General features: G+C 55.3%; 3 protein-coding genes and 1 non-coding gene across 13 annotated transcripts in view; 1 reads left to right on the top strand and 3 right to left on the bottom strand.

Moving 5' to 3' along the window:
- Nucleotides 1-5,434: 5,434 nt before the first annotated feature.
- On the bottom strand, nucleotides 5,435-11,480 carry ING1 (inhibitor of growth family member 1). 6 transcript variants are annotated; one of them, XM_045977916.1, is made up of 3 exons: nucleotides 9,554-9,709; nucleotides 8,095-8,147; nucleotides 5,435-6,398 (listed from the first exon to the last, which is right to left on the bottom strand). In XM_045977916.1, the coding sequence occupies exons 1-3, from the start codon at nucleotides 9,562-9,564 to the stop codon at nucleotides 5,695-5,697; spliced, it is 768 nt and encodes a 255-aa protein (XP_045833872.1). In that variant the 5' UTR covers nucleotides 9,565-9,709; the 3' UTR covers nucleotides 5,435-5,694. The 6 variants fall into 6 exon arrangements, with proteins under 6 accessions (XP_045833872.1, XP_045833869.1, XP_045833866.1 ...); XM_045977913.1 differs by having other exon boundaries at nucleotides 9,558-9,625; XM_045977910.1 differs by lacking the exon at nucleotides 9,554-9,709 and adding an exon at nucleotides 9,077-9,547.
- Nucleotides 11,481-11,719: 239 nt separating this feature from the next.
- Nucleotides 11,720-16,959, bottom strand: LOC123956104 (translation initiation factor IF-2-like). Its single transcript, XM_046028338.1, has 5 exons — nucleotides 16,913-16,959; nucleotides 16,582-16,790; nucleotides 12,327-13,412; nucleotides 12,139-12,221; nucleotides 11,720-11,949 (listed from the first exon to the last, which is right to left on the bottom strand). The coding sequence occupies exons 1-5, from the start codon at nucleotides 16,957-16,959 to the stop codon at nucleotides 11,872-11,874; spliced, it is 1,503 nt and encodes a 500-aa protein (XP_045884294.1). The 3' UTR covers nucleotides 11,720-11,871.
- Nucleotides 12,948-25,363, top strand: part of CARS2 (cysteinyl-tRNA synthetase 2, mitochondrial) — a 39,913-nt gene continuing 27,497 nt past the window's right edge. Inside the window, exons 1-3 of one of the 5 annotated variants that reach the window (XM_045977898.1) lie at nucleotides 12,954-13,089; nucleotides 17,470-17,520; nucleotides 20,509-20,626. Coding sequence is in view for 2 of the 5 variants with exons in the window: in XM_045977896.1 (XP_045833852.1) it covers nucleotides 16,958-17,169; nucleotides 17,470-17,520; nucleotides 20,509-20,626 (381 nt within the window). In the remaining 3 variants the exon portion in view is untranslated. Of the gene's footprint in view, nucleotides 13,090-13,450; nucleotides 13,943-16,928; nucleotides 17,170-17,469; nucleotides 17,521-20,508; nucleotides 20,627-22,029; nucleotides 22,197-25,363 lie in introns of those variants that run through there. The other 4 variants (XM_045977897.1, XM_045977896.1, XR_006814871.1 and 1 more) reach the window with 4 other exon arrangements.
- Nucleotides 14,688-14,822, bottom strand: LOC123925342. The gene has a single exon (XR_006814953.1). It is a non-coding gene; the product is annotated as a U4 spliceosomal RNA (small nuclear RNA).

The following is a 25,363-nucleotide window of genomic DNA, read 5'->3' as shown; positions in this document are numbered from 1 at the left end:
GAGTCTAGAAATAAGGTTCCAAAGTTTGCAGCGTGAGATGTTCCTTATTCGCTTTTGACGCCGCATGACGAGTTGTGAGACGCGCCTGGCAGGTCCAGCCTCGCACATGGCCACCTGCAACCACCTGGCACTTCGCGACCCATCTTTGTGCCTGAGAATATTTCACCATGATTCAGGTTTTAATCATGTTTAGGGAGCAGATGAGTGATGCAAAGATTCAAAAAATATTTTGAAAATCATGCATATTGACCGTGGAATTATTAAAATCCCCCCCACCATCTAATTTTTACTTACCTTGAAATATACAAGTTAATTTCCATTCCCGAAGCGCGTCCCAGTGAACGCGGAAAGAATGAAGCCAGATCCGGGCTGGCCGCCACAGAGGCCATGTCACTACCTGCTCGAAACATGGCATCTACCGGGCAAGAAGGATTTTAAAAACGGAAAAGTTTACTCCCAACACAGTGCCTGACCATCTGAGCCGGACCCACTTGGCGTCTAGCACGCCGTCTGCCCTTGGCCATCGTGGCGGCCGAGTGCGTCTGTGTCCAGCTGGGCAGGGCCGTTCCTCGGGGCTCATCTGTGCTCCCTGCTGCTTGGCTTCCTGCTGGCTACGGCCCTTACCTTTCCCATCCCTGCCTCAGGCACAGTCTGTCAATGACCGGGACTTGCAGCCCGAAGACGCTTAAATGCGATGATGGAGAAAAATACTGAGCAAGCAACTTCTCACACGGAAAAGACAGATCTGGGAGACAGCAGACCTTTTCAAGCATCTTTGTACCTGGGCAGATTGTTAATAAGCCCAGGGAACGATTATTTACATTTGTTTTTGTAAAATTTTATAGCAGAAAATATTGAGTGCACGGGGTGATCAAAATCTAACCAAATTCAATTTCTCAAATAGTAACCATTTAGAAATATGGCATTTCTAATGGCCTATATGTCCATCGTAAAAATATTTCCTTCCCACCAACAAATCCGAAATTCTTAGGTGTGATTCTAGAACATTTAGAAGTTAGAAAAGAAAATGTTTTGCTTTTCTCTGTCAGCTCACGGATTGCTTGTCTACTGAACACGTCTTTCCCGAGGGCTTCGCTTCCCACGGTGAGCGGCTGTGCCAAGGGCCCACAGAAGGGAGCGCGGGCCCGGGGTCCGACCACAGAGCGCGGCAGCGCGGCCGCTGCCTGACAGCCCAGACTACCCGCATCCGGCCCGGGAGCCCCACCACGGACCTGCTGAGTGACGGCCCCGCTCTGGGCTCCACACGAAGGGCCTGAACTAACTGTCTGCCCGCTTGAATTCAGCCGAGAGGTGAGCCAACAAGAAACGCAATCGGCTTTGACGGCTGCCGCAGACGTGACTGTCCTTCTCCGCTTCTGTGCTCTAGAAACAGGGTCATTTATAGAAACGCAGCTGCAGACACACGCCGCCCACGGGACGGAAGGCGAAGCGGCCACTTTATTTTCTGGCCGGACTGGACTGTTTCTCTCCGGCTGTAAGGACTCTCACTCCCGTTCTGCAGGACACAGCAACTAGAACCTTCCACGGTGGACCACACGGGAGGGACCGTGCTGTGCTCGGCCACCTGGGCCTTCGGGTTCCAGGACAGGCCAGGCCGTGAAGGCCCCAGGCTGACCGCCCTCTGCTCCTAGCCCCGCTGCACCCCAGGCCCGGTGAGGTTCGGAGTCACGGACCCGGGGTAACTCCCTACCACACAGGACAGTGAGGACCGAGGCGAGACCGGTGCGGACACGTCACTGCACTCCCGGTGCCAGTTCACGGGGCCAACAGCGCCGTGTCCTGAGCCAAGCGCGTCCGCTGGGCGGGCCTGGGGCTGCGAGGAGACGGGTCTTGGGGCCAAGTGGGGGACGGTGGCCTCGTGTGACTCAGGGCCCCGCACCTGGGTCCGGGCCCCTCTCCGGGGGCAGGAGCGTGTCGCCAGGCGGGGCCGCGGGGCCATTTACCACCAGGTATGCCAAGGACGCAAGCAGGTGCTTCTCTGAACTGTCATGACTTGGGGATTAGGTACAAAGAGCCGACGGTTGCCAGAGCAGGGACTGGGACCCGGGGAAACGGGTGAGGGGGTGGAAGGCTACAGACCTCCCGCGGGACAGTCAGCGGGGAGAGGTGACCTGCGGCAGGCGGCGCTGCGCGGCGGATCTGAAAGCTGCGGGGAGAGGACATCTTCCAAGTCCTGGCCACAACTGACGGTTCCTGTAACCGTGGGGACAGATGTGAACTAGACTGCGCGATCTCACCATCCACACAAACATCCAGTCATTACGCTGTACATCTGGAACTGAAACGCTCCATGGCAATCGACCTCAGTTAAAAATTTTCATAGACAGACACGGAGAAGCAGCGTTTCCGCAAGAGCGGGCCTGGCGCCGGCTCCGCCCACACTCCAGTCCGGCCCAGCGGACGCGCTTGGCTCAGGACACGGCGCTGTTGGCCCCGTGAACCCGCACCGGGAGTGCAGTGACGTGTCCGCACCGGTCTCGCCTCGGTCCTCACTGCCCTGTGTGGTAGGGAGTTACCAGGTGGGGTGCTAAGACGGCTTGGATATCGGCGAAAGCTTTCTCACTTCAGCACTTCCCCCTGTGATAGTCTCGGGGACGAAGAGGACCACACTGCTGTGTCCGAGTCACTGGAAGGCTCGTCTGCGGGGGTGGCCGCGGGGTCCTGCTGGGACGGGAGGACAGCACCGTCTGCCCCGGGAACGCCACGCCAGGGCCGTGCACTGGTTACCCGAAGGAGCCGCGTTTGCAGGCCCAGGTTAAAATTCATTCTCATGGAAACACTCTAGACTGCTTCTCCAGTCGGTGGCACTGCTCCCCAGGGCCACCGGCCACCGCCTCCTCAGCCAATCACGATCTCGAGCCTAAATCTTGACGCTCCGAGTACCCATGTGTGATTTTACTCTTCAATGGAAATACTAACAGTGACTTAAAGACAGCCAAATCCAACAAAATCTGCCTCTATGGCGTTTCACGTGTTTAGAACAAAGAACGCTTCGCCGTTTGCCCTTATTGGAAACGTCCTCAACGGTGGGGGAAGTATCCAGCATCTGAATGACTGCGTGCCAGGCTGCTATTCACTCACGCTGATTTCTCTCTCGGAAGCACCGTTTATAAAACTGATTATTTTAAAAGGGAACCACAGATCAAGAGTTAAGCTATTTCTTCAAGCGCAAGCCCCTAAGGGACAAAGATGGGTCCAAACCCAGCCAGGATGAGCCTCCGTGCCATCTCTCTGCCCTTACAGACGCCAGAGCTGTTCAATATGAAATCCGTATTAGCAGCTGTGTTCTCGTCAATCTTCACTCCTGTAACTTAATTCTCATTATCAGCTCTACTTAAAACAGAAGAGGAAACTGGCATATGGAATTTTATACAGGCAAAGATTCTTTTAAGTCACTTTTATTGCTGTGGACTCTCACCAAGTATTCTGATACCTATTTTCATAGAGAAAACCTTTTATTATTTGTCTAGGTAAATCTTAAATTTTAACCTGCAAGAAGATTCTTTTTTTTTTTTTTAAGATTTTATTTATTTATTTGACAGAGAGAAACACAGCAAGAGAGGGAACACAACGGAGGGAGTGGGAGAGGGAGAAGCAGGCTCCCCGCTGAGCAGAGAGCCTGATGTGCGGCTCGATCCCAGGACCCTGAGATCATGACCTGAGACCAAGGCAGAGGCCAAAAAGATTCTTAAATGTTTTTGAAGTTTTGCTGGAAAGTAAATGCCTGTTCGTAGGTCCTGATATGCAAAAAGTTCACATTTTAATGCATCCACAACTACAATTTGCGTTTCTCTACCAAGGAGTTCTCTATAATGGAAATTCACTGTAAAACACTGAGGGATTTCTGTCGGGCACAAATGAAGTTCTCAATGTTTGTCAAATAAAGTAAACAATGCGAAAACAACACAGTGTCTCCTGGTAAATCAGGCCACGTGGGGCTTCCGGTGCCAGTGACCCCAGCGCTTCCTTGCGGTGGCCTCACGGAACCGACACAACAGACTATGGGAGGAAACAAATTCTCTCCACCGCGTACCGCTTGGAAACGGAATCAGACTATTGCTTAGAAAGGAAGTTAGTCTACACCCGAGGTCAGCAAGCCTCTGTGCACCAGGCCCGAAAGTAAGGGATTCCAGCTCTGGGGGGGTTTGAGCTCCCATGCGAATGAACGCTTGAGCAACGCTTGAGCGAATGAACATGGGGGGGTTCTGGATTTCGGCTCAGGTCATGACCTCTGGTAATGGGATCCAGCCCTGTGTGGGGCTCCAGGCTGGATGTGAAGTCTACTTAAGATTCTCTCTCCCCAGGGATGCCTGGGTGGCTCAGTTGGTTAAGCTGCTGCCTCTCGCTCAGGTCATGATTCAATGGTCCTGGGATCGAGTCCACGTTGGGCTCCTTGCTCGGCAGGGGACCTGCTTCTCTCTCTGCCTCTGCCTGTTTGTGCGCTGGCGTGTGCGCACTCTCTCTCTCTGACAAATAAAATCTTAAAAAAAAAAAAAGATTCTCTCTCCCCCTCTCCCTCTGCCCCTCCCCTGCTCACTCTCTCTCTCAAAGAAAGAAAAATAAAGACTTAACAATGTAAAGCACATTCTTGGCCCACAGGCCCTGCGAGAACAGGTGATAGGCTGATGCGGCTTGTGGTAATTCCCTAACCCCTGTTCTAAATATATACTCTGACATCTATTTGCTGGCAATTAGGTCCTTCTATTTCATTATTAAGAATAATAAAAAGAAATGCGCTTTAAGGCTTTGTCTAAACTGCTGGTATACAGGTTTTTAAAACAAAAATTTAGAAATTACTTGCACCCCAATGAAATCTACTGCAAGAGGAGCAAAGCGGTCAAACCTCACTTCTTTCTGGACCGCACGCCTGACAGCTCTCGTGCACAGTCGAAAACACACCTCAGTTCCACAGAGGTTTCCGGCTGCAAAGCAGCAAGTGTAAGTTCACTCGGAATGTCCATTTACACGCCTCCAGTGAATGGAACATGGAACCACCGGAGACGTGTGACAGCAAAGCGGCGTGCTCGGAAGAGCCACGACCAGACCGCCTCCCTGCAGTTTCGTTAAAACTGTCCCCAGTCATTTAGAAAAGGCCATTTGTGGAACAGGCCGGTAATAGAAAATGTTTGTCATGTAAAACTTTAGCATTCACCTGTCTAAAAAGGTAACCTGCAAACTTTAAACCTTTAGGGGATCGGTTTATGGCTATACGTGATCGTAGCAAGAAACACATGTGCATGGGCTCTGACTTGGGCAACGTGGCTAGTATTTAAAGATGAGCTCATGAAGTAATACCACTATTTCTATTAAAATAATGCTGATGATGCTAAATGAAACCTCTTTCCGCAGCAAACAAGTCAGGTAGCTTCCAAGTCACCCCCGCCCCAGCAGAACAAAAACAAAAACAAATCAGTCCGAGATTCACTTGAGTGTTTAATTCAAACCTATATTTGTAGTTTCTAAAATGTTGATCCACAGACCACTTTCTTGTTACACGTGTGCACCAATGAAAACAAAAGGCAGAGACTCACCGCCATCCCTGCAAAAGGAATGGCTCCTTTTCTAACATTCTGGAAAAATATACAATGTACGGTCCTTGAGCCTCAGCACAGGTGGCGACGTAATAAATACACTGGCCGGCCCGCTGTCCTCACCGCTGCCCGTGCTCCGCTACTACCTGTTGTACGCCCGCTCCTTTTTGGATTTCTCCAGGGCCTTGTCCATGGTCTTCTCGTTCTCCCCTCGACACTTGGGACAGTACCACTTGCCCTTGGGTTTGTGATTCAGCCCCACGCAGGAGAAATGGAACCACTCGATGGGGCACTCGTCATTGTCACAGCCGATCATCTCTCCATAGGAGACCTGATTGCACAGACAGTACGTCGGCTCGTTCGGGTCAATGGGAAGGTCCGCAGGGGACGCTTCCCGCTCGGCTTTGGCCTTGGAGCGTTTCTTCTTCTTGGAGGCTTTTGCTTTCTTCTCCTTAGGCGTTCCGGAGGTGATGTCGTCGTGGTCGTGATTATTGGCCGCATTCTCTCGGTTCTCGTTGTTGCGCTGTCGCCGAGACCGCTTATTATTGGTCTTCTCTGCCTGCGTGATTGTCTCGCTCTTGGACTTATCCTGGCCGGCTTTGCCGCTGTGGCCAGTGGTGTCATTGGCCTCCTGATGGGCCTCAAAGAGCTCCACGTGACTGTCCACCTGCCTGGTCCGGTTCTCCACCAGCTCCACCATCTGACTCACGATCTGGATCTTCTCGTCGCCCAGCTCCTGGCTCCGAATCAGGGCTCTCTGAATGCAATGCAACACTCTCCTTTTCTGGACGCCGTCCGTCTCGCGTTTGAATTTCTCATAATACTCATCCAGTTCCTTCAGAATTTCTGCAAAGGAAAAATAAGCATTACGTCCAATCTATAAACACTACAGAGCCTTTTATTTAAATTCTCTAGTCTACAAAAAAGTAATTGCAAAGGACAGAAATCATCAATGCAAGATTTCCTAGTATGAAGATCCTATAATCTACAGGCCTTTCAAGCAACTTTTTGCCCCCGCTGGAAAAAATTCCTGGAGCTAAATACAAATACCAACACAGTCCCCATTTGGCAAATTACCCCTCTGAGCCCCAAGGGACTCCGTGCACTCAGAAGCACGAGTAACGTCGCTGTCGGGATCGGCAACTGAGGGGAGAGTTTAAATTAGGTGGAGTGCTGCTACCCAAACTTTTACTTCCTATAAAACTAAGTGGTTTATGTCCTAAGTTTCCAGTTTTTATTCAAATATTCTTCTAACTTAAGACCTTTATTCCCCTTATTTTAATGCACCAATGTCCAGAACACTGCATGAAATCAGAGAATGTGTGTAAATAGTACCCAGTGACCCAGGGCCTCCATCTGTCAGTCACAGCACTGTCGCCTGAACTTGCTATTCCTCTGTTTTACTAAAAACAAAACTGGTCTGTCACAACTTAAGTCAGACAAGCTAGCTTTGCCTTAAAATAAAGGAGTCAGATTTTGCTTTTGCATTTACAGCTTAGGACAATGCACATTCACATCTGTAAAACTCAACAGATTTTAAGACATAACCAAAACTAAAAAACCCTCAGTACTAAATTTAAACTTTGTACAGGGGAGCGCCTAACTGGCTCAGTCAGTAGAACACGTGACTCCTGATCTTGGGTTTTGAGTTCAAGCCCCACACTGGGTGTAGAGATTACTTAAAAATAAAATCTTAAGGGCGCCTGGGTGGCTCAGTGGTTTGGGCCGCTGCCTTCGGCTCGGGTCATGGTCTCTGGGTCCTGGGATCCAGTCCCGCATCGGGCTCTCTGCTCCATGGGGAGCCTGCTTCCCTCTCATTCTCTCTCTGCCTGCCTCTCTGCCTACTTGTGATCTCTCTCTGTCGAATAAATAAATAAAATCTTTAAAAAAAAATAAAATAAAATCTTAAAACAAAAAAGTGTGTATGATTTAAAAATGTAATTTGGAAAGTGTAATTAAGGGGCACGCAGGTGGCTCAGTGGGTTGGGCCTCTGCCTTCAGCTCAGGTGGTGATCTCAGGGTCCTGGGATGAAGCCACCGGTAGGGCTCTCTGCTTGGTGGGGAGCCTGCTTCCCCCACCTCTGTCTCTTTGCTTACTTGTGATTTCTCGCTCTCTGTCAAATAAATAAATAAAATCTTTAAAACAGAATATAGTTAGGCAATTTTTTTTTTTTAAGATTTTATTTTATTTATTTAACAGAGAGAGAGATCACAAGTAGGCAGAGAGGCAGGCAGAGAGAGAGGAGGAAGCAGGCTTCCTGTGGAGCAGAGAGCCCGATGCAGGGCTTGATCCCAGGACCCTGAGATCATGACCTGAGCCGAAGGCAGCGGCTTAATCCACTGAGCCACCCAGGCGCCCCTAATTAGGCAATTTCTAAAGATACAAAAGTTGTTAAATAATCTTGATTGAAACATGGAAAATAAATATTCTTGCCAAAAACCTATTTAAATATAAACAGACGTTTCCAGAGTTATTTTCCCCAAAGAGTAACAAATCTAAACAGTATCCAGGGGCGCCTGCCTTAGTCAGAAAATCATGCACCTCTTGTTCTTGGGGTTCTGAGTTCGAGTGCCATAAGTTTGGTGTAGAGATTACTAAAAAAAAAAAAAAAAAAGAATAAGTAGTGTCAGATTTTTCTCCTGAAACCCTTTGCAGTCTCTTAAAATTAAGCAATTCTATTCTCCAGCGAGGAAGTATGGGAGGCAGATGTATAAACTGTAACCCTCATCCCTTCCAGATCTCATCTGTACATGTAAGCATAAAGCTAACACTGGAATAAACACGACCGCAGACCAACACTGATGCTTACTTAAACGTATGTATTATTTTCCAGGCTATATTCTTAAACTAAAGACGGCTCTGAAGATACTTCCTAGAAGAACAATGTAGACCATCTACCACCCCCAGAGAGAAGGAATGCCACAGTCCCAGTGTCTGGGAGTAATTAATTCTGAAAATAAATAGGCTCAACTTATCTAAGTTCTGCTTTTCGTAGATGTTAAATTGTTTCTGCAATTTATTTCTAAGTTAATTGCATATTACGAAGCTATGGTCTGGTTTGACTGGAAACCTCATCTGTAAAGACAGGGCGAGCCTTTGACAGAAACAAAGTTACCGCTAACAGAACGCTGCGGTTTTTACATCTCAAGCAAGCTCACACCCACGGGACGCCTCGCACGCGGAAAAGAAACAAAAATCACAGCACGACATTACCAGTGCGTGACCCCGTCACCGGCACGGCGGCGTGTATCTCGCGGACTCCCCCAGCGAGGTCCGCGGTCAGCAGAGCCGCCCGCACGCACCGCGCCAGCACCGGCCGGTCTAACCCGGCGGCTCCCTCGGCCCCGGCGGCAATGCTCCACACCACGGTCGCTGCAGGGCAGCCGCGGCCGCCACGCAACGAGCCTCCAGCAAAACTCATCGGACCTGTCCGCCTGCTGGACACGGACCTGCCCGGTACGCGAAGCTGCACGCACGGTGGTTAGGACGCGGACTGCCGTGGCGGGCGGGGACCCTAACGCACCGGAAACACCGCGGGCTGACTCCGACCGCGGTCACGCAAGCGCGACCCCGAACGCCACAGAACCGGGCGGACCGACTCCACTCGTCTTTCCCAACCGTCTCCGACCGATGCAGACCGAGGAAAGGCCGCGGGCCACGTCCGGCCTCCAGCACAGGTCGCGGGCCCCGCAGCGGTGGGTGCGGCACCTGCTCGCGAGTGTCCCCGCAGCTCCCGGGCCGGCGTCGGCGCCGCAGCCGGAGCTCCGCAGCGGGGGCCGCTCCGCGGGACGCCGGCCCCGAAGCAGCAACACGGCAGCCGCGCGGGGCGCCACGGTAGCCGACGCAGCCCCCCAGGGCGCTCCCCAGCGGCGCCGGCGACACGAGTCCTCCCATCTTCGCTCCGCGGCCGCGCCGCCCGGCTCGGCGCCCTCGGGCCCGCTCGTCCCCGCCAGGCACCCGCCCGGGGCCACTCAGGCTTCCCCGCTCCGCGCGGCCGCACCCACGGGCCATCGGCGGGACCGCCTGCCGGTCCGTGCGGCCTGAGCCGCGTCCTCCGCAGCTCCGGAACCGGTACTCGCCGTCCTCGCTCCGGCCGGCGGCGCCGCCATGGCTTCGCGGCCGGAAGTGCCCGGGCTCGGGTCCCTTAGGGACAGGGGCGGGGCCGGGCCCTCAGCCAATGAGGAAGCGGCTAGCGGGCGTCGCGCCCCGCCCCGAGAGCCACCGCCTCTGGGGCTCGCCGGGCCGTAGGGCGGAGGCCAAGCGGGACGCCAATCACAGCCCAGGGTCCCCGACCACGGCCCGCCCCTGCAGCGCCAACGGCCAATCCGAGCCCAAAGGCCGGGCGACCCGAAGACATTCAAATCAACTCGACCTCCTCCCCCTCCCCGCCCCTCCAGAGAAACAAGGAGGCAGCGGAAACGAGACCCGTGCCAGTCACTGCGCAAAGCCCACCCTCATCCGGCTCAGCAGCCAATAGCTCAGCAGCGGACTGATAAGGACATTCCATGGGGGACGCCGAGACCAATCACAAGGAGGCCAAAGCGGGACGTTCGCAATATGCTAATAAGAGCCCTATAAAAGTCGCTGCGAAGCCCCGGCTCGGCTAGAGCGCGCAGGGGCGCCATGCCGCGGGGCTTTTCTGTACGCTCTGGGCCTGCGGCCGCTTCCCACCTCCCCCCGCTTCCGTTTCCCTGCTGCGCAGCCCTGTAAACATTAGTAAACTCCGAGCGACGATCCGCGTCCCGCACACAGCCCCCAGCGCCGTGCCTGGCCTGGCCTGGCCTGGCAGGAAAGTTTCCCCAACAGCCAACAATTCCCAGCGGATACGAACCCTCAGCCTCTCTCCGGAACTCCGGGCAGCCGGGGCTGCAGAGAACGACCCACAGGTCCTCTTCCCTGCCATGTTCCTCTGTGAGCCGACAAGCTTTGCCCGCGCCCCCGAGCACAGCAGATGGGCGACTTCCTCGACCCATCCTCCTTCCCCTTGCCTGTCCTCCCCTTCCCCGCCGCACGCACGGAATAAAGCCCTTCGCCCTCCGCGAACTACACCCGGCCGCGCCGCCCCTTACTCGCTGTCCAGCTCCACGGGAGGCCCGGGGGGCCGGGCGGGGGCGGCGGGGGGCCGGGCGGGGGCGGCGGCGACCCGGGCCGCACGGCGCGGAGTGCCGACCCCGGACTTTATATAACACTCAGATTCGGGACTGGGTGGGGGTGGCTCTGGGGATGGCGAGCAGAGCCGGGGACCCGCCGCCCGCAGCGCCCTCCCAGCAGCCCTGCGCGCAGCCCCGTCGCTGCGCCCCTCAGCCCCAGCGACCGCGGCACATCCCTCCCTCGGCGCCCTAGCCTGCGCCCCCTGCGCCCCCTCCCCCGCAGCACCCCGCCTCGTCACTTCACTACAAAGAGCGCTTTGCTCGCGCAGCCTGGCATGGAGACCTCCCGTTCCTCCTTCCTCCTCCGTGTCCGGGCTTCGCGCACAAGGACCTTGGCGAATCAAAGACGCTCCAGACCTTTTGTTCCTGCCCGGCCAGGGCCGCCGCCGCGGGCCCGCGGCTCCTCCGGGCGGGGAACAGGACGGCCCCGCGGCCCGGCGGCGCGCCGCGACCGGCGGGGATGGAGCGGCCGCCCCCGCCCATCCCTCCCGCCGTACCTTGGTATTTCGCGTCGATCTCCCGCATCAGCGAGACGCTTCTCTGCAGGTCGAAAGGCAGAGACTCGATGGAGTCCAGGTAGTCCTCCACATAGTTCACCAGGTGGATCTGCTCCCCGTTGGCAGGGCTCAACATGGTTCACCGAGGTCCCCGGCGACTCGGCGCGGCTTTCCGCTTCCTCCAGCCCCCGCCCCCTCGGAGCCCAGCGCTGCAAAATGCAAAGCTCCCGCCCGCCGGCGCCCCCCCTCCGGCCGGCCCCGCGCCGCTACATCTGCGAGCCGCGCCGCCTGGGCCCGGGGACCCGGCGCCTGGCGGGCCCGGCCGGCGCTCGGCGGCCACGGGCGCGGGGCGGGCGGCGCGTGCGGGCGCGCACCCCGGCGCAAGGGCCGGGGCCGGGGCCGAGCGAGCGCGGGAAGGGGCGCGCGCCGCCCGCCGCGCCGCACTTGTCCAACGTGGAGAACCCAAATACCAGTTTCAAACACTTGGGAAACATTCGGCCCCCCGCACCGCGCATGCGCCCCGGCCCCCCCACCGCCCCCTCCCCGCGGGCCCCGCCCCCGCCGCATCACGCCCCTCACCCGCCCAGCAGCGCGGGGGTGTGGCTTTGTCTGTCACTTTGGCTGGGGAGGGGGTCGCGGGGACAGGGGCGGCGGGCGAAGCGCGAACTTTACTAAGAGTTTCGCACTTGGAAGCAGAGCCTGTCGGGCGGGAATGCAGGACCGTCCGGGAACGTGGGGAGCAGCCGGCCCTGCCGAAGACCCGGTCGGAACCGACTCAGCCGTGGGACGGCCGCCGCCGAGGCCATCGCTCACCCGAAGTGCTACCTCCCTAACAACACCGAGCCCCTCACTCTCCAGAGCCCCGCCGCAGAGCGGGGCATAAGTAAGGCCCGAAAGAGACTGGCAACACCGAGACCCAATCCGCTTGCCGCCCTCACCTCAGTCGGCCAATCAAGATGAAGGGGAGGCGGGGCGAGTACGGATAACTCCTTCCAGGCTCCGACTACGAGAAACCCGCGTCCTAAGGGGGGCGGAGAGAGAGGGTGGGCCGTGCAGCGCGGAAGTGATGGCGCATGCGCACTTGCAAGGCCAGGGCGGCCACCGGCCCGGGAGGGAGGAGACCTACCATTAGGCGGCCGGACCACCGCTCCCAGCAACCTCAGCGGCTTACGCGCCTGCGCGGTCCTCACCGCCTTCCCTTTGTGTCGCCGGCCGGAGCCCGGTTCAGAGCGGCTCGCAGACAAAGGGGCCCGAGAGTGGAGCTGCTTTCCGGACTGGGCTCCCGCAGAGGACGGGGAACCCCGACCCCCTCCCGACTCTGCCCTAGGATCCACTCTCCTTCGAAAGACCCCCCAAAGCAGGGTGGGGCAGACGTCCGGTCCCGGGGGTCCGGGACCCCCTCCCCGTACCGTCTCGGCCCTTCCCCTCCCCCACGGCCTTTCTCCCCGCCCTAAGCTCCCGGATTCGGGCTTTCTGAAAAGCCCGGCACAGACGTTCCCGTTGCCTAGGCGACGGGCCCGCGCACAGGCCCGCGCTTCCGGCCGAGGCCCCGCCCCGTGGGCGTGGTCCGCTCCGCCTTTGTCCGGCGGGCTCCGGCCTGCCCCGCCCCGGCTCCTCCCGGCCGGCCGGGGCGCGCGGCTGTGCGGGGCTGCTCGCGGCGGCCCTTGCCCCGGGAGGTCGGTCGGGGTGTCCTGTCGCGGCCTGCCGGGGAGCCGGCTCTGCGGCGCCTGCCCGCTTCGCCCCGGGTGCGGGGTGCGGGTCCGCGGACTGCGAGCCCCAGGCCGAGGCCGGTGTTTCAGGCTGTCGGTCGGGGGCTCCCTGGCTGGTCGCTCGGCGGAGCCCCCGCCCCACCGTGAGCGCAGAGATCCCGTAAAATCTTTCAGGAAAAGGTAAATCCACGGAGAGAGGAGGGGCTGCGCGTGAGCGGGAGCACGTCCGAGCGACCCGACGTCCGCGGGGCGGGCGGTGCGGGGGGCGCGCCGGGCGGTCGGACGCGGGAGGGCGGCGGCCTCGCCCTGAGCCGTTCTGCCTTCCAGCGGGGTTCCCGGTCCCGCGGACGCGGAGGCCGACCGCTGGTTCGACCGACGGCGGCCTTGAGATCCGTCGGGTCTTCTCCGTGAGACGCCCTGCGCCTTCCCACGGCAGGACGGCCTCGGAAGTCGGGGCGGCGGCGTCTCACTTGGCCTCTCGCGCTTCGCGCAGTCCGTCCCAGCTTGGAGCACGGGATGAGTGCGAGTTGTTTCGTTTCAGACAGCGGATTCCCGGGCCCTGGTCTGCCGGAGACCCCTGCGACACTGACACGGAGACAACGTTGAAAAGAAGGTCTCCCTTTCTCCGGAGCGTAGAGCAAGAAAGAGATCGGGCCTTTGGGCCCCTGCATGTATCGACTGTAGAGTGAGCCGTGTTCGAATTTCAGAATAAAGGTTAGAAGTAACTCACCCCTTCCAACCATAATCAAGCCGGTTTGAACTAGGTTATCTTCTTTAAAAATCATGATGCGATCTGAATAATGATTCCTTTCATGTTTTCATGGACTCCACAGACACAGAATCCAAAGGTTATCTTGATTCCACAAGAAATAGTTCAGGAGTGCCGACCAGGGGCTTGCTACGGTTCACCAACCGAGGATGCAGCCGTGACTGAGGCCCTTACATTGTACAAGACAGTTCGCCTTGTGGGCTAAAAGGTCCGAAGATATTTTATGTATTAGCTTTACAAAGTGAATAAAATACATATCGATGACTTCACAGTTTTCTGAACAAGATCAGAACGCCAAGAGCTAAAACGTTAACTATGACCATGCAATTTAAATATATTACTAAGGAAAAGTGTTTAAATTTGAAGATACATTGAATTACCTTGGTTGTTTCAGTTCTGCGTGTTGCAAAAATGGATACTAAATTTTTTTTCCCGAGTTATATTTCTAGTTTAACAGGTGATACTCAAACCCATGGGAGTAAAATATAAGAGGTGAACAAAATACTTTGTTTTGAGGTGCTTAAAAAACAAAACAAAACAAAATAAATAAATGCTAACATATTTCTCTCAAACTTGAAATACCTTAAACAATAGGCTACCTTATTTACCCTACTTTGAATTTCCAAGATTTGGCCTTGAAAGAAAACGTATTACTGAGAACTGTATTTTTGGTTGTTGTCATTAAGGACTAGGAAATGGCATTCTAGATACTTTGGAATCATTAGTTTTATTTTTTAAATTTTTAAAAAGATTTTATTAATTTATTTGACAGAGACAGTGAGAGAGAGAGAACACTAGCAAGGGCAGTGGGAGAGGGAGAAGCAGGCTTCCCGCTGAGCAGGGCTCCATTCCAGGACTCTGGGATCATGACCTAAGCTGAAGTCAGACGCTTAGAGACGGAGCCACCCAGGTGCCCCTGGAATCATTAATTTTAATACACTTCTTTGTTTGGGCCTGGACTGGGGAGGAGTCACTTGAAAGGAACAGGATTTTCTTTTTGGGGAGTGTATTTGCTAATAAATGTTCCCAGTCATTTTTACTGTACCTTAATACTCAACCTGCAAAACGAATCATATTTTTCAATTAGCAATAACCGCTCCTCAGATAAACCTCTTTGGCTACGATACTGCCACTGCGCAGAGCTAGGAATCATATTTTTAATCACCATTATATAGAGGGTTATGTTCATCATTGGTCTGATGATTTCGGAAAGACTTAACTGAGTAAAGGAGAACGGCTGCCAAAAACGGCTGAACACCTTACACAACTGGGTTTTGAAAACAGAAGATACCATTGTTAATTTAAAAGTCATGAATTTTCTAGGGCCAATTCCAGCACGCCAGCTGTCCAGATCCATGTGCAGAATTTGGTCTTCCCTGTTACTAAATGTGTTCTCAAAACTTCTAGCCCTTGCCTTGAATTGTGTGTGTTGACACAGATTGCCTTTTGTTCACTTGCTTATCTCACTAGCACATCTATTATCTGGACCAGAGCTTTCTCCACGGCGGAAGTTTTCTTCCACACGCACAACAGGTGGAGGTCATCACAGATTAATTCAGCAGCTCTTTTCTGAATGTAGTGCTGGAACAGTGAGGCAGTTCCAGAGAATTCACAGTCTAAAGTACTGGGGAGAGGGGCGCCTGGGTGGCTCAGTGGATTAGGCCGCTGCCTTCGGCTCAGGTCATGAAATCAGGGTCCTGGGATCGAGCCCCGCATTGGGCTCTCTGCTCCGCAGGGAGCCTGCTTCCTCCTCTCTCTCTGCCTGCCTCTCTGCCTACTTGTGATCTCTGTCAAATAAATGAATAAAATCTTAAAAAAAAAAAAAAGTACTGGGGAGAAAAGTACATACTTTGTACTAGACACAGGAGATACTTAGGACGTAACCAAGACCGGGATGCAGACAGGTAGTGAAGGAGGGATAATACTCCAGTAGAACTTTGAGCAGTCAGGGAGCCTGTGCTTAGCACTGATGGAGAATTCTCCTAATTCTGAACAATAGGTTCTGATATTTTAGCTTTATGCGTTAGAACATAGTTTACATTAGACTACAATTTAGCTTGAAACAGAATTGCAGAATTGGACTCCAGGGATTTTGGAAGAAAAAAATAAAAAATTAGGTGTTCTCGGAACATACTGGTTTGTCTCTGCTTAAGCACTTGCCTTTCAATAGGAAGACCAAAACAAACCAAAAAAAAGAACTGAGGAACCTCCGCGCGGTTTTGAGGAATGCAAAAATAAAGGGGACTTCTTCCTTTCTTCCTCCCACCCTCCCTAGGTAGCTTCCTCCATTCCTTCCTTCAACACGGTTTTGCAAGGTATCAGTAGGGGCACTTTGTCGAGATACTTTGAAAGAAACTTCGAGTGAATCCGCCTTTGAAAATCCCACTGAAACCGAAATTCGGATTGTTTTTGCTCTCAAGAGAGATGGTGTAGATTTAACCTTCATGAACCCCAAGTAGATGCTCCTATGACACGAACTTGATGAATGGGTGGTTTCCGAGCTTCGGTCTTGCATCCGGAGACGGTGCTGTCTTGGGGTGCAAGTGAGCCTTGTGCTGAGCGGAGACGTGCTGTGAGCGCGCGTGGGAGGGCGGATGCGCCTGGTTCGCGCTGTGTCAGGGTGCACACGTGCTGCGTGTGGACTGGGTGCAGATGGGCCGCGGTGGGGTGCAGACTCGCTGTTGGGGCGCGGACGTGTGTACGGGGTGCACGCGCTGTGCTGGGCGCACATGTGCCCCGCGGGTGCGCCGGGGGGAGACGCGCTTCCCGAGCGGGCAAGAGGCCGGTGGGGGTGGCCGCACGGTGAACCCCGGCCGGAGGTGGGAACCCGCCCGGACTCGCCCGCGTCAGCACACACACCCCGCAAGACGTCCGAGGAGCAGAAGGCCTCGTCCTCCCTCTACCGCCTAGGGCACCCCGCCCCGGCGCGCAGAACTCGACCCGGCCCCCAGGGCCGCAGCCGAGCGGGCGCCCGGCGGGCTGGAGGAGGTTCAGCCGCCGCGACCCGACCGCCTCTTCCGGAATGGGCGGACCCGGCCGGATCCCCTTCCGGGATGGGCGTGGCGCGACCAGATCCTCTTCCGGGTTGGGCGGGGCCTGGGCGTCCGCTGTTCTGGGATGGACAGATCCTAGGAAGCCCTTTCCGGGTTGGGCGGGGCGTTGTCTGGAACTTGACCGGAGTGGGCGGGATCTGGACGCCCTCTTCCGGGTGGGCGGGTCCAGGCCGAGCCCCGCCCGGAGTGGGCGTGGCGAGCCTCCGCGGCTGCTCGCAGGCCGGCCATGCTGCGGACGCGCGGGGCGGGTGTGGGCCCCCAGCTCCTGCGGGCCGCGTGGGGCCGCGGGGCCGGGCAGGGTCCGGCGCGGGAGGCGTCGGAGGCACGCGGGCAGGGCTGGCTGCAGCCGGCGGGCCACGACACGGGCGTCAAGGTGTACAACAGCCTCACCCGGAGGAAAGACCCCTTGATCGTGAGCAGCGCGGACGCCGCCTCCTGGTAGCCACCCGGGATTGGGAAAGCGGGGTGCCAGGATGTGGGGGGGGTGCACCCAGCGTTTTCGGGGGCGGTAGCGGTGCGCTGAAAGGGTCTCAGGTGGGGGCACTTAGTAAGGACAGAACCCGCGGACGCACAGGCGGAGATGCTGCCGGCTGCGGGGCAGGCTTTGGCTATGGACTCCCCCAAAGTGGCCGCTGGACGATTTTTTTTAAGGGCACGGTTATATGATCACCCTGACCGAGAATGTGCAGTTCCTTCTTGCAAATGTGTTCACGTGGTGGACTGTACCCTTGTTCCTAGGTACAGCTGCGGGCCGACTGTCTACGATCACGCACACCTGGGCCATGCTTGGTGAGTTCCCCATTCGACGTTTCACACTTCAAGGGATGCTGTTTTTGGAAAGAAAGAGCCTCTGCAGGTTTTTCCCATCTCTCAAGGGGCGACCTAAGAATACTGGATAACTCCCCACGTTCCAGGTGTTGTGGGAGGCCTGTTGTCCCATTTGGTTTTCCTCGTCGACTCTAAGCACGTCCGCCCGTTTCACAGGGGGCACGAGAAGCGGTGATAAATGGCCTGCTCCGGAATTCCGTGCTTCTTGGTGGGCTTAGTGGCATGAGGTCCGGAGTCGGTGAGAAGTTCCTTCTGGCGCCTGCTATGCATTTTCTTTCCAACCCAAGACAAGCCCTTTTATTCCTTTGAGTCCTGGTTTCTTCATCTCGGAGACGGGTTGATAATAGTATCCATCTGTTTGAATCTTCACAATTTTATGAAGAAACGCCAGTAAAGTGCGGTTACCCAGTCCCTGGGGCGCGCTGTGGTGGGGACCGAGCGGTTGTTGGGGACGAATAACTCACCCGAAGCCACATGTTCGGGGAGCAGCAGAGCCCGGTGTGTGCCCTCTCCCGTGGCTTGCTTTCTCAGCCGCATCACGGTCCGCTGCACTGCCTCCCATCTTTGTCAAAATGACACTTTTCCTCGCATTTGGTATGTTCTCTTGTTCATTTCTTAAACTCGTTATGTTTCAAATTAGACTAAAAGTCAAAAACTACCTTAGCTCGTTACACTTCTTACAAAACCCTCCATCAGCCAGGAAGGCTGGCGTGTTCTTTGTGTTTTGTTAAAACAGAATCAGTGGCCAACTTACCACTAACTTTAAAAAGGATATTTTGACCTCTTTACTGAAGCGTAAAATATGTTGGGGAAGGATTGCAAAGACAGAAAGAAATCGAAGTCTTTTATAGAGCCAAGTGGGTACAGTCTGTGAGGGCAGGGGAGCTTGGTTTGCTGCGAGCAGTCAGGTGGCCCGTCAGGCCCGTCCCCCTTCGGGAGTCGGAGCAGTCCCTCCCTTGATGGCGTCACTCCAAAGGGATGGCTCTCGGTCCTTGAGACTTTCCAGAGTTGTGGGACTCAGGAGAGGCTTCCTTAGCCATTAAAACCATTTACACATGTTTTAAGACTGAGGATTTGCTGAAGGAAGGGGCAGTTGGGGGAACTCAGCTTCCTTATTTTCAGCTTATTTTCGGCCTCTGGTTCCAGTCGGTATCTGCCCTCACGAGTACAGACAGGACACAGGTGTTACGGGAACTTGCATTTGAATGAATGTCCCGGGTCGCAGGCAGAGACGCCTTAGCTTTACCCCACTAGCCGGAGTGTCCCCTTCGTCACTGTCGCCCCCCGCCCCTCAAGGGTAACCGGTTATCCTCTCCAGAAGGTGGACTGTGCGATAGAGCCCACTCCTCAGGAGTCGTTCAGGACACTCCTGGTGGTGGGAAACCCAAGAACCTCAAGTTTCAGAAGAAGCCGTGAGCTCGTAGGGCAGGGAAGGTTACGCACGGCTCTGCTGCTCCTTAGGTAAAGTCCAAATCCTCAGGACCTCTCTCTGGTTCTGGAAATCTGTCCTGACGTACTGTCCAGGTTCATGCCTCCCCAGGTACCACACGGCCTCTGTTTTAAAAAGACAGGTAGTTGGGGCGCCCGGCTGGCTCGGTAGAGCACGCAGTTCAACCTGAGGGTCATGAGTTCAAGCCCCACCCTGGGCCCAGAGCTTACTTTGGGGGGGGGAAAAAGACGTGTACTTAACGGACACAGTACTTGCCCTGTTCTAAGTGCTTTACAAACACCAGCCAGTGTGGTCCTCCCAAGGACACGGGGTGATGGTGCTGTTCTCCCCCAGGGGACCCTGCCGGCCAGGGGCTGACCTAGTCACGGGTAAACCACTCCTGGGGCCCCGGGGGCAAATGCAGGGCGTGTGGTGACCATGGTGACCACAGCTCCTGCCTGTACGAGTTGGTGCTGCGCAGGCACGGGGATGGTGTTCAGCAACCCCTTGGCGTCATGGGATTCTGCCCAATTTATAGACAAGCAGGTCAAGACTTCAAATGATCCAATATCGTGGCCGGAGTTTCCAACCTTGCTTGGTCACCGGAGCTGTGTTTGGGGAGGGGCATAAGGGCCGCAGACGGGGTACAGTGACAGGGCCCGTGTTTGAGTTACAGAGGCTGTGTGGGTGACAGATGAGGGCGAGGTTCGCCGACCCTGAGTTTTAGGGCTTTTATGGGAAACCAGACTCTGAATGTTTTATTTTATTTTGATTTGATTTTTTGTGTTTTTGGACATTTTAAATGGCTCTTGAGCCCTTCTGGTTTTACACGTCTGAGCTGCCCCAGTGTGTGTGCCAGTGTGTGCCCCAGCTGTTGATAGGCTGGGGGTTTTTTGTTGTTGTTGTTGTAAGATTTTATTTATTTGCGAGAGAGCATGCACAAGTAGGGGAGAAGGGTAGAGAGAGAGGGAGCAGACTCCCCGCTGAGCAGGGAACCTGAATGCAGACTCGATCCCAGGACCCCAGGATCACGAGCTGAACTGAGGGCAGACGCTGCACCGGCTGAGACCCCTGGGTGCCCCGAGCTGGTGTGTTAATATCCCCCACAGTGCGCACGTTTCTCAGAGAACAGCTTTAACGGTGTCGTGTTGTGCTGTTCCTGTGTTGCCGTCGTGAAGCACTCCAGTGATCAGAACAGAAACAAGGACGGCGACAGCTCCCAGGGGAGATTGTATTACCGGTGAATTGTTCTACAGTTCAATGCTGTAGACTCACTTAGCAGCCCGGCATTAAGCTTGCTCACCGTGCTGACGCCGAGGCCCTGCCTTTGTTGATTTCCAGGGGCCCTGCGTGGCGGCCAGCGGAAGGCTTTGCCTCTTCCTAGCTGTGTGGGACCCTGAGCTCCGTCGCCCACCTGAAGTTTGGGGCGGCCTGTTAAAATGCAAGGCATTCCTTTCCCGAGATCCCCCTTTGTGGGTGACTTTGTGCACTAAGATGCGCTAACGTTTCTTCTCTTGCAGCTCGTACGTTAGATTTGATATCATCCGAAGGATCCTCACCAGGGTTTTCGGCTGCAACATCGTCATGGTGATGGGAATCACGGATGTGGACGATAAAATAATCCACAGGGCCGCCGAGGTAAGCACGGAGGATGTGATTGTCCCGTCTCTGGGTGGGTGAGTGCGGCCCCCGCCCGGTGACGGCCCCTGCTAGCTGCTCCGCCAGTGGGTCTTGCTTCTCTCCGTCCCCACGCGGCTCGGCGAGGGCGTGCTGACAGGTGATCGGGGTCTCTCTGCCTGGTGAAGGGCTGACAGGTGATCGGGGCCTCCTCTCTGCCTGGTGAAGGGCTGACAGGTGATCGGGGCCTCTCTGCCTGGTGAAGGGCACCACAGCCTCTGATGCCCCGTCTCCTGCTTGAGCCTCATCCCTTCCCCAGTCCGGCGGCCCCAGGCATCCTGCGCACAGGGAAGGGGCCGCTTCGGGGCTGGGGAAACAGCTCGTGGGGGATTCTGCTTTCGCCTCTGTTTGTGCGCAGAGCCCTTCTCTTGTAACTCGTGCATCATTTAGGGGAAGCTTTGGGGGAAAAGTTTGAACTGAGGGGTTAAGTTAAATGTAGATAAATTTTTAAGTCTATTTTCTGGTTTTTATAATTAGCGACTTTAATAATTGTCTCTGAAGATCTGCAGACGATTGTTAAATGATCCAGTCTATGCAAAAAACCACACCGAGTGCTTTATTTTCCTGTTATTTTAGAGGATATATGTACTAAAAACTCCATGTACTGTTTTTTTTTAGGAAACCAGTCTATACTTCATAATGTTTTACAGTCCGCTTTTTTCACTTAGTATATTTTGAGGATGTTTTTTCATGTTCTCAAATGTTCTTGAACATTTTTAAACAGCCGTATACCATTTCGTTGCACAGAGATGCCCTAATTTACTGTTCTTATTTTTGGACTCTTGAGTTACTTCCATATTCTGCTTTCTCTCAGATTGATCTCAGAATCCATGTGTGCCCGTTTCCTACCAACTTGCCTTTTTTTTTTTTTTTTAATTTTTATTTGTTTAAGTAATCTCTGCACCCAACCTGGGGCTCGAACTCATGACCCTGAGATCAAGCATCTTGGGCTCCCAGACTGAGCCAGGCAGGCGCCCCCTAATTTGCCTTTTCAGCAGCTAGATAGCATTCGCCATGGGGCTGCTCAGCGGTCCCCTTCGTTGGCTGTGTTGTTTCTAGCTGTTAGAAATAGGACTACTGTGAAGATCTTTTTTTTTTTCATTCTGTCTTGTTTCGCTAAATACTTTTCCCAAAGTGGAGTTACGGGTTCAAGGAGGAACGGCTTATTTCATACTTGGAGTCGGGTGGTCAGAGAGTGTTTGCTTGCAGCACTGGGCCCGGCGGGGTTTCCCGGGTCTGTCCTGTGCAAACGGCTGAGCCACTGTGTCGTGCTCCCTTACAGAAGACTCAGTTTGCATTCCCAGTTCTGTCCCTGAGCACGCGTGCGACCGGCCAGGGTCAGGCCTGTGCCCGGCTTCGTGCCGAGAGAGGAGAGGAAGACCGGCCCTGGCCTCACGGGTCTTGCGTCCGGGGAGGCAGACACGCCCACAGAGAGATGCTGTGTGCGACATCGTTCATTTTGTAAGCCAGCGAGGGCGTGCGAGGCGGACTCTCACACCTCCGTGGAATGCAGAAGTGACCCCCGGAGGAGGTTGGCCCAGAATTAGCATGAGCAGAGGATGGGTGGTGAGGAGGGAGGGCAGGAAGGCCATCTGGGCCGAGGGGCCGTGTGAAGGCCTGTGAGGAAACCCTGCGTCCTGCTCCCCTGGGCCGTGGGGGCCTGGCGGAAGGGGGGCGGCTGTGCCTGGAGGACCTACTGGGGACTCGCACTTTGTCCTGTAGACTCTTGGGGCGCTCTAGCTGGGCTCAGCTCTGTCCAGCGGAGACCACTCGGGTTGGGGAGGACACAGCGGGAGACGGGGCCCAGGGCCGGGGCTGGTGGGTGCTCTGCCCCGGAGAGTTAGTGTGAGGTGCATAAGGAAACACAGACTTGGGTCCAGAAATCTGGAGCTTGGTCAACTCAGGACCCTGGTATCATAGGGCAGTGTTTGGACTTTGCTCCAGTTCCTGGCGCAGAGCGCCTAGAGCCCACGGAATCTAGAGAGCATGCTGACGGGATCACGGCGGGGCCCCTGGTGAGCTTCAGGATGGGGCTGGGGTCCCAGAGACCGAGCCCCTGCGAGAGCTGGGGACTTTTAGCCCCCACCCCTGGCACTGAGCCGATTGCTGCTGACCAGGGATTTTAAATCTCCTGTCCCAAGTAACGAAGCCTCCATAAATACCCCCAAAACGAGGGGGCTCAGTGCTTCCGGCTGGTGAACACCGGTGGGAGCCTGGGAGCTCCACCCCTCGCCCTGGGCATCCCCTGAGTCCTGTCTTTTCTCATAAACTTGGGGTGTAAGGGGACTGCTTTCCTGAGTTCTGTGACTCGGATCAGACCCCCAAACTCAGACTCCGTGGCAGGAGTTCCTATGGCCAGAGGGCCCCGTGGCAGCTGGTGTCTGGAGGAGGCAGTCCCGTGGGGTCTGCACTGAGGCGGGGAGCTCGTGGCGGAACAGGGTTGAGTCGTGGACACTCAGCTACAGCCGGGGAACCGGGGAAGTGGCCGGAGTCGGAAGTGGCACCGCCGCAGTCCTCACCTCGGCGGGGAACCGAGACCACGCACCTGCATCCCTGCACCGGACACATCGGGCTCCGCTGTGAACCTTCCAACCCCGAGGTGGCCGTGGGAGCGGCAAGGCCTGCTGGGAGGCGGGGGTGTGGCTGGCGGGCAAGGAAGGGGGAGGGGCTGAGGGCTGGATGGGGGTGCAGTGTGCGAGCGGGTGAGGATGGAGAGCCCACTTCAGGAAGGGGCCCGGTGTGAATGCAGCGAGAATGATGTACTCACCATGTGCAGATGCCGCGAGGAGGCGCTGCTTGTGACTTTCCAGAGCGGCGTCGTGCCCAGCCCGAGCAGGCTGCTGGGGCGGCTGGAAGAGTCCCTGTGTTGAGAGGTTTAATGTTGACGCCCGAAGATTTCTCGCCCTCACACGGCAAGACGCTAACCAGAGTAGTTGTTCTCGAAACGCCTCTTAAGACACAGCGCGCACCTGAAACTTAGCTACGAAGCATCTCTGCTTCTAAGTACCCAGCAAAAAGGCTATTTTTTATCTGATGCAGACTTTTGAAGCGATGGCCACACTCTTCATGCCAACTGTCCAGCACTTGCTTTTACACTGTTTGATTTATTTTATTTTTTAATTTTTTTAAAAAAGATTTATTTATTTATTTATTTGACAGACAGAGATCACAAGTAGGCACAGAGGCAGGCAGAGAGAGTGAGAGGGAAGCAGGCTCCCTGCCGAACAGGGAGCCCAATGCAGGACTCGATCCCAGGACCCCGAGATCATGACCTGAGCCGAAGGCAGCGGCTTAACCCACGGAGCCACCCAGGCGCCCGCTTTTACACTATTTTAAATCATAATATTACACTTTTCTGAATCACTCCCTTGACTTCACGGTTTGGCCCAGAGTTACAGTTTGTCAGGAATAAAAGTTTCTGGGGCGAGCACTACAAGGGGAATGGTGCACACGAGTCGCTGCATTTTGTAGGAAAAGTTGGAAGACCGTGTCAGAGAGATTCCGGCCGGAGGCCTTTGCTCTGTGTGGCTGAACTCCGAGGGCCCGGCCGGCAGGACCCTTGCCGTGGGAGAGGCAGCTTGAAATGGCCCGTGATGGTTGGGGCGAGCTGGACAGTGACCTGAGATCCGAGACCAAGACCGCGCGTCGGCACCGGCCTTGTGCAGTTTTGTTTTCCGGGGAGTGACAGCCGTGCTGTCCCGGTACCTGGTGTGACCGGCTCCCGAAACAGTAAACTGAAAGGCTTTTGTTTTAGAGTACGATTCTCTCCTCCGTGCAAGGCCAGCGGTACCCGGGTACCCCACCTCCCATTCACTGCCCCTCAGTGTTTCCAGACCGCGGCCGCCGGGCTCGTGCGTGTGGGCTGGAGAAGTCACGGGTGGGACTGGGCTGGTGCGTGGGGGCATGTGGTACCTGATAGGTTGTTTAGAGGAGTGTGTGTGTGTTCGTGATAGTCCCCCTTTGAGAACGAGAGATATGGACTGTAGAGTGCGTGTAGGGGCCAGGAAAAGTCTCTAAAACAGCACTGGGGCGCCGGGGGGCTCCGTCGGTGAAGCGTCTGCCTTCTGCTCAGGTCATGATGCCAGAGTCCTGGGATCGAGTCCCGTGTCGGGCTCCCTGCTCGGCGGGGGGTCTGCTGCTCACTTGGCTCCTCCCCCGTTTGTGTTCTCTCTCTTTCAAATAAATAAATAAATTTTTTAAAAAAGATTTTATTTATTTATTTGACAGAAAGAGAGTACAGGTAGTCAGCGGCAGGCAGAGGGCGAGGGAGAAGCAGGCTTCCCACTGAGCAGGGAGCCCGATGCGGAGCTCGATCCCAGGACCTTGGGATCACGACCTGAGCTGAAGGCAGCTGCCCGACTGACTGAGCCACCCAAGTGCCCCAATAAATAAAATATTTTAAAAAATATGCAGAAATGACATTTTCTACATGACAGAAAATAACCATGAAGACTGGGACCATAACTGAAAGTCACACCAGAGATAAAAGGCTGATTTCTTTCATGTAAAAATACTTCCTACAAACCGACACGAAGAGCTCCACAGGTCGGTGGAGAAACGGGTGCGGTGATCCTGGACTGTCCATAGAAATGGTTCCTCGATACATAAGATGTTCAGGCTCCTTCAGAAGAGAGAAGCACACGTTAAACTTACAGCGAGAAAGTGTTAGCAGCCCCATTGCCGACGTCCAGAGGGGGG

This window comes from Meles meles, chromosome 14 (assembly GCF_922984935.1).
Source record: "Meles meles chromosome 14, mMelMel3.1 paternal haplotype, whole genome shotgun sequence".
Taxonomy (NCBI): domain Eukaryota; kingdom Metazoa; phylum Chordata; class Mammalia; order Carnivora; family Mustelidae; genus Meles; species Meles meles.
Note: the sequence above shows the minus strand (reverse complement) of the source record. Positions and strands in the feature narration are given on the sequence as shown.

Coding starts and splice junctions, on each gene's coding strand:
- ING1 (XM_045977910.1), bottom strand. CDS start 9,447: ATGGGAGGACTCGTGTCGCCGGCGCCGCTGGGGAGCGCCCTGGGGGGC. Junction 8,148..9,076: donor GTCAGCCCGCGGTGTTTCCG/GTGCGTTAGGGT, acceptor TTTTTTTTTTAG/TAATCTCTACACCAAACTTA. Junction 6,399..8,094: donor CAGAACCCCAAGAACAAGAG/GTGCATGATTTT, acceptor TTTCCTTTGCAG/AAATTCTGAAGGAACTGGAT.
- LOC123956104 (XM_046028338.1), bottom strand. CDS start 16,959: ATGGCCGGCCTGCGAGCAGCCGCGGAGGCTCGCCACGCCCACTCCGG. Junction 13,413..16,581: donor GGGGCGGGGTGCCCTAGGCG/GTAGAGGGAGGA, acceptor CCGTGCTCCAAG/CTGGGACGGACTGCGCGAAG. Junction 12,222..12,326: donor GGTGGTCCGGCCGCCTAATG/GTAGGTCTCCTC, acceptor CGCCCCCCTTAG/GACGCGGGTTTCTCGTAGTC.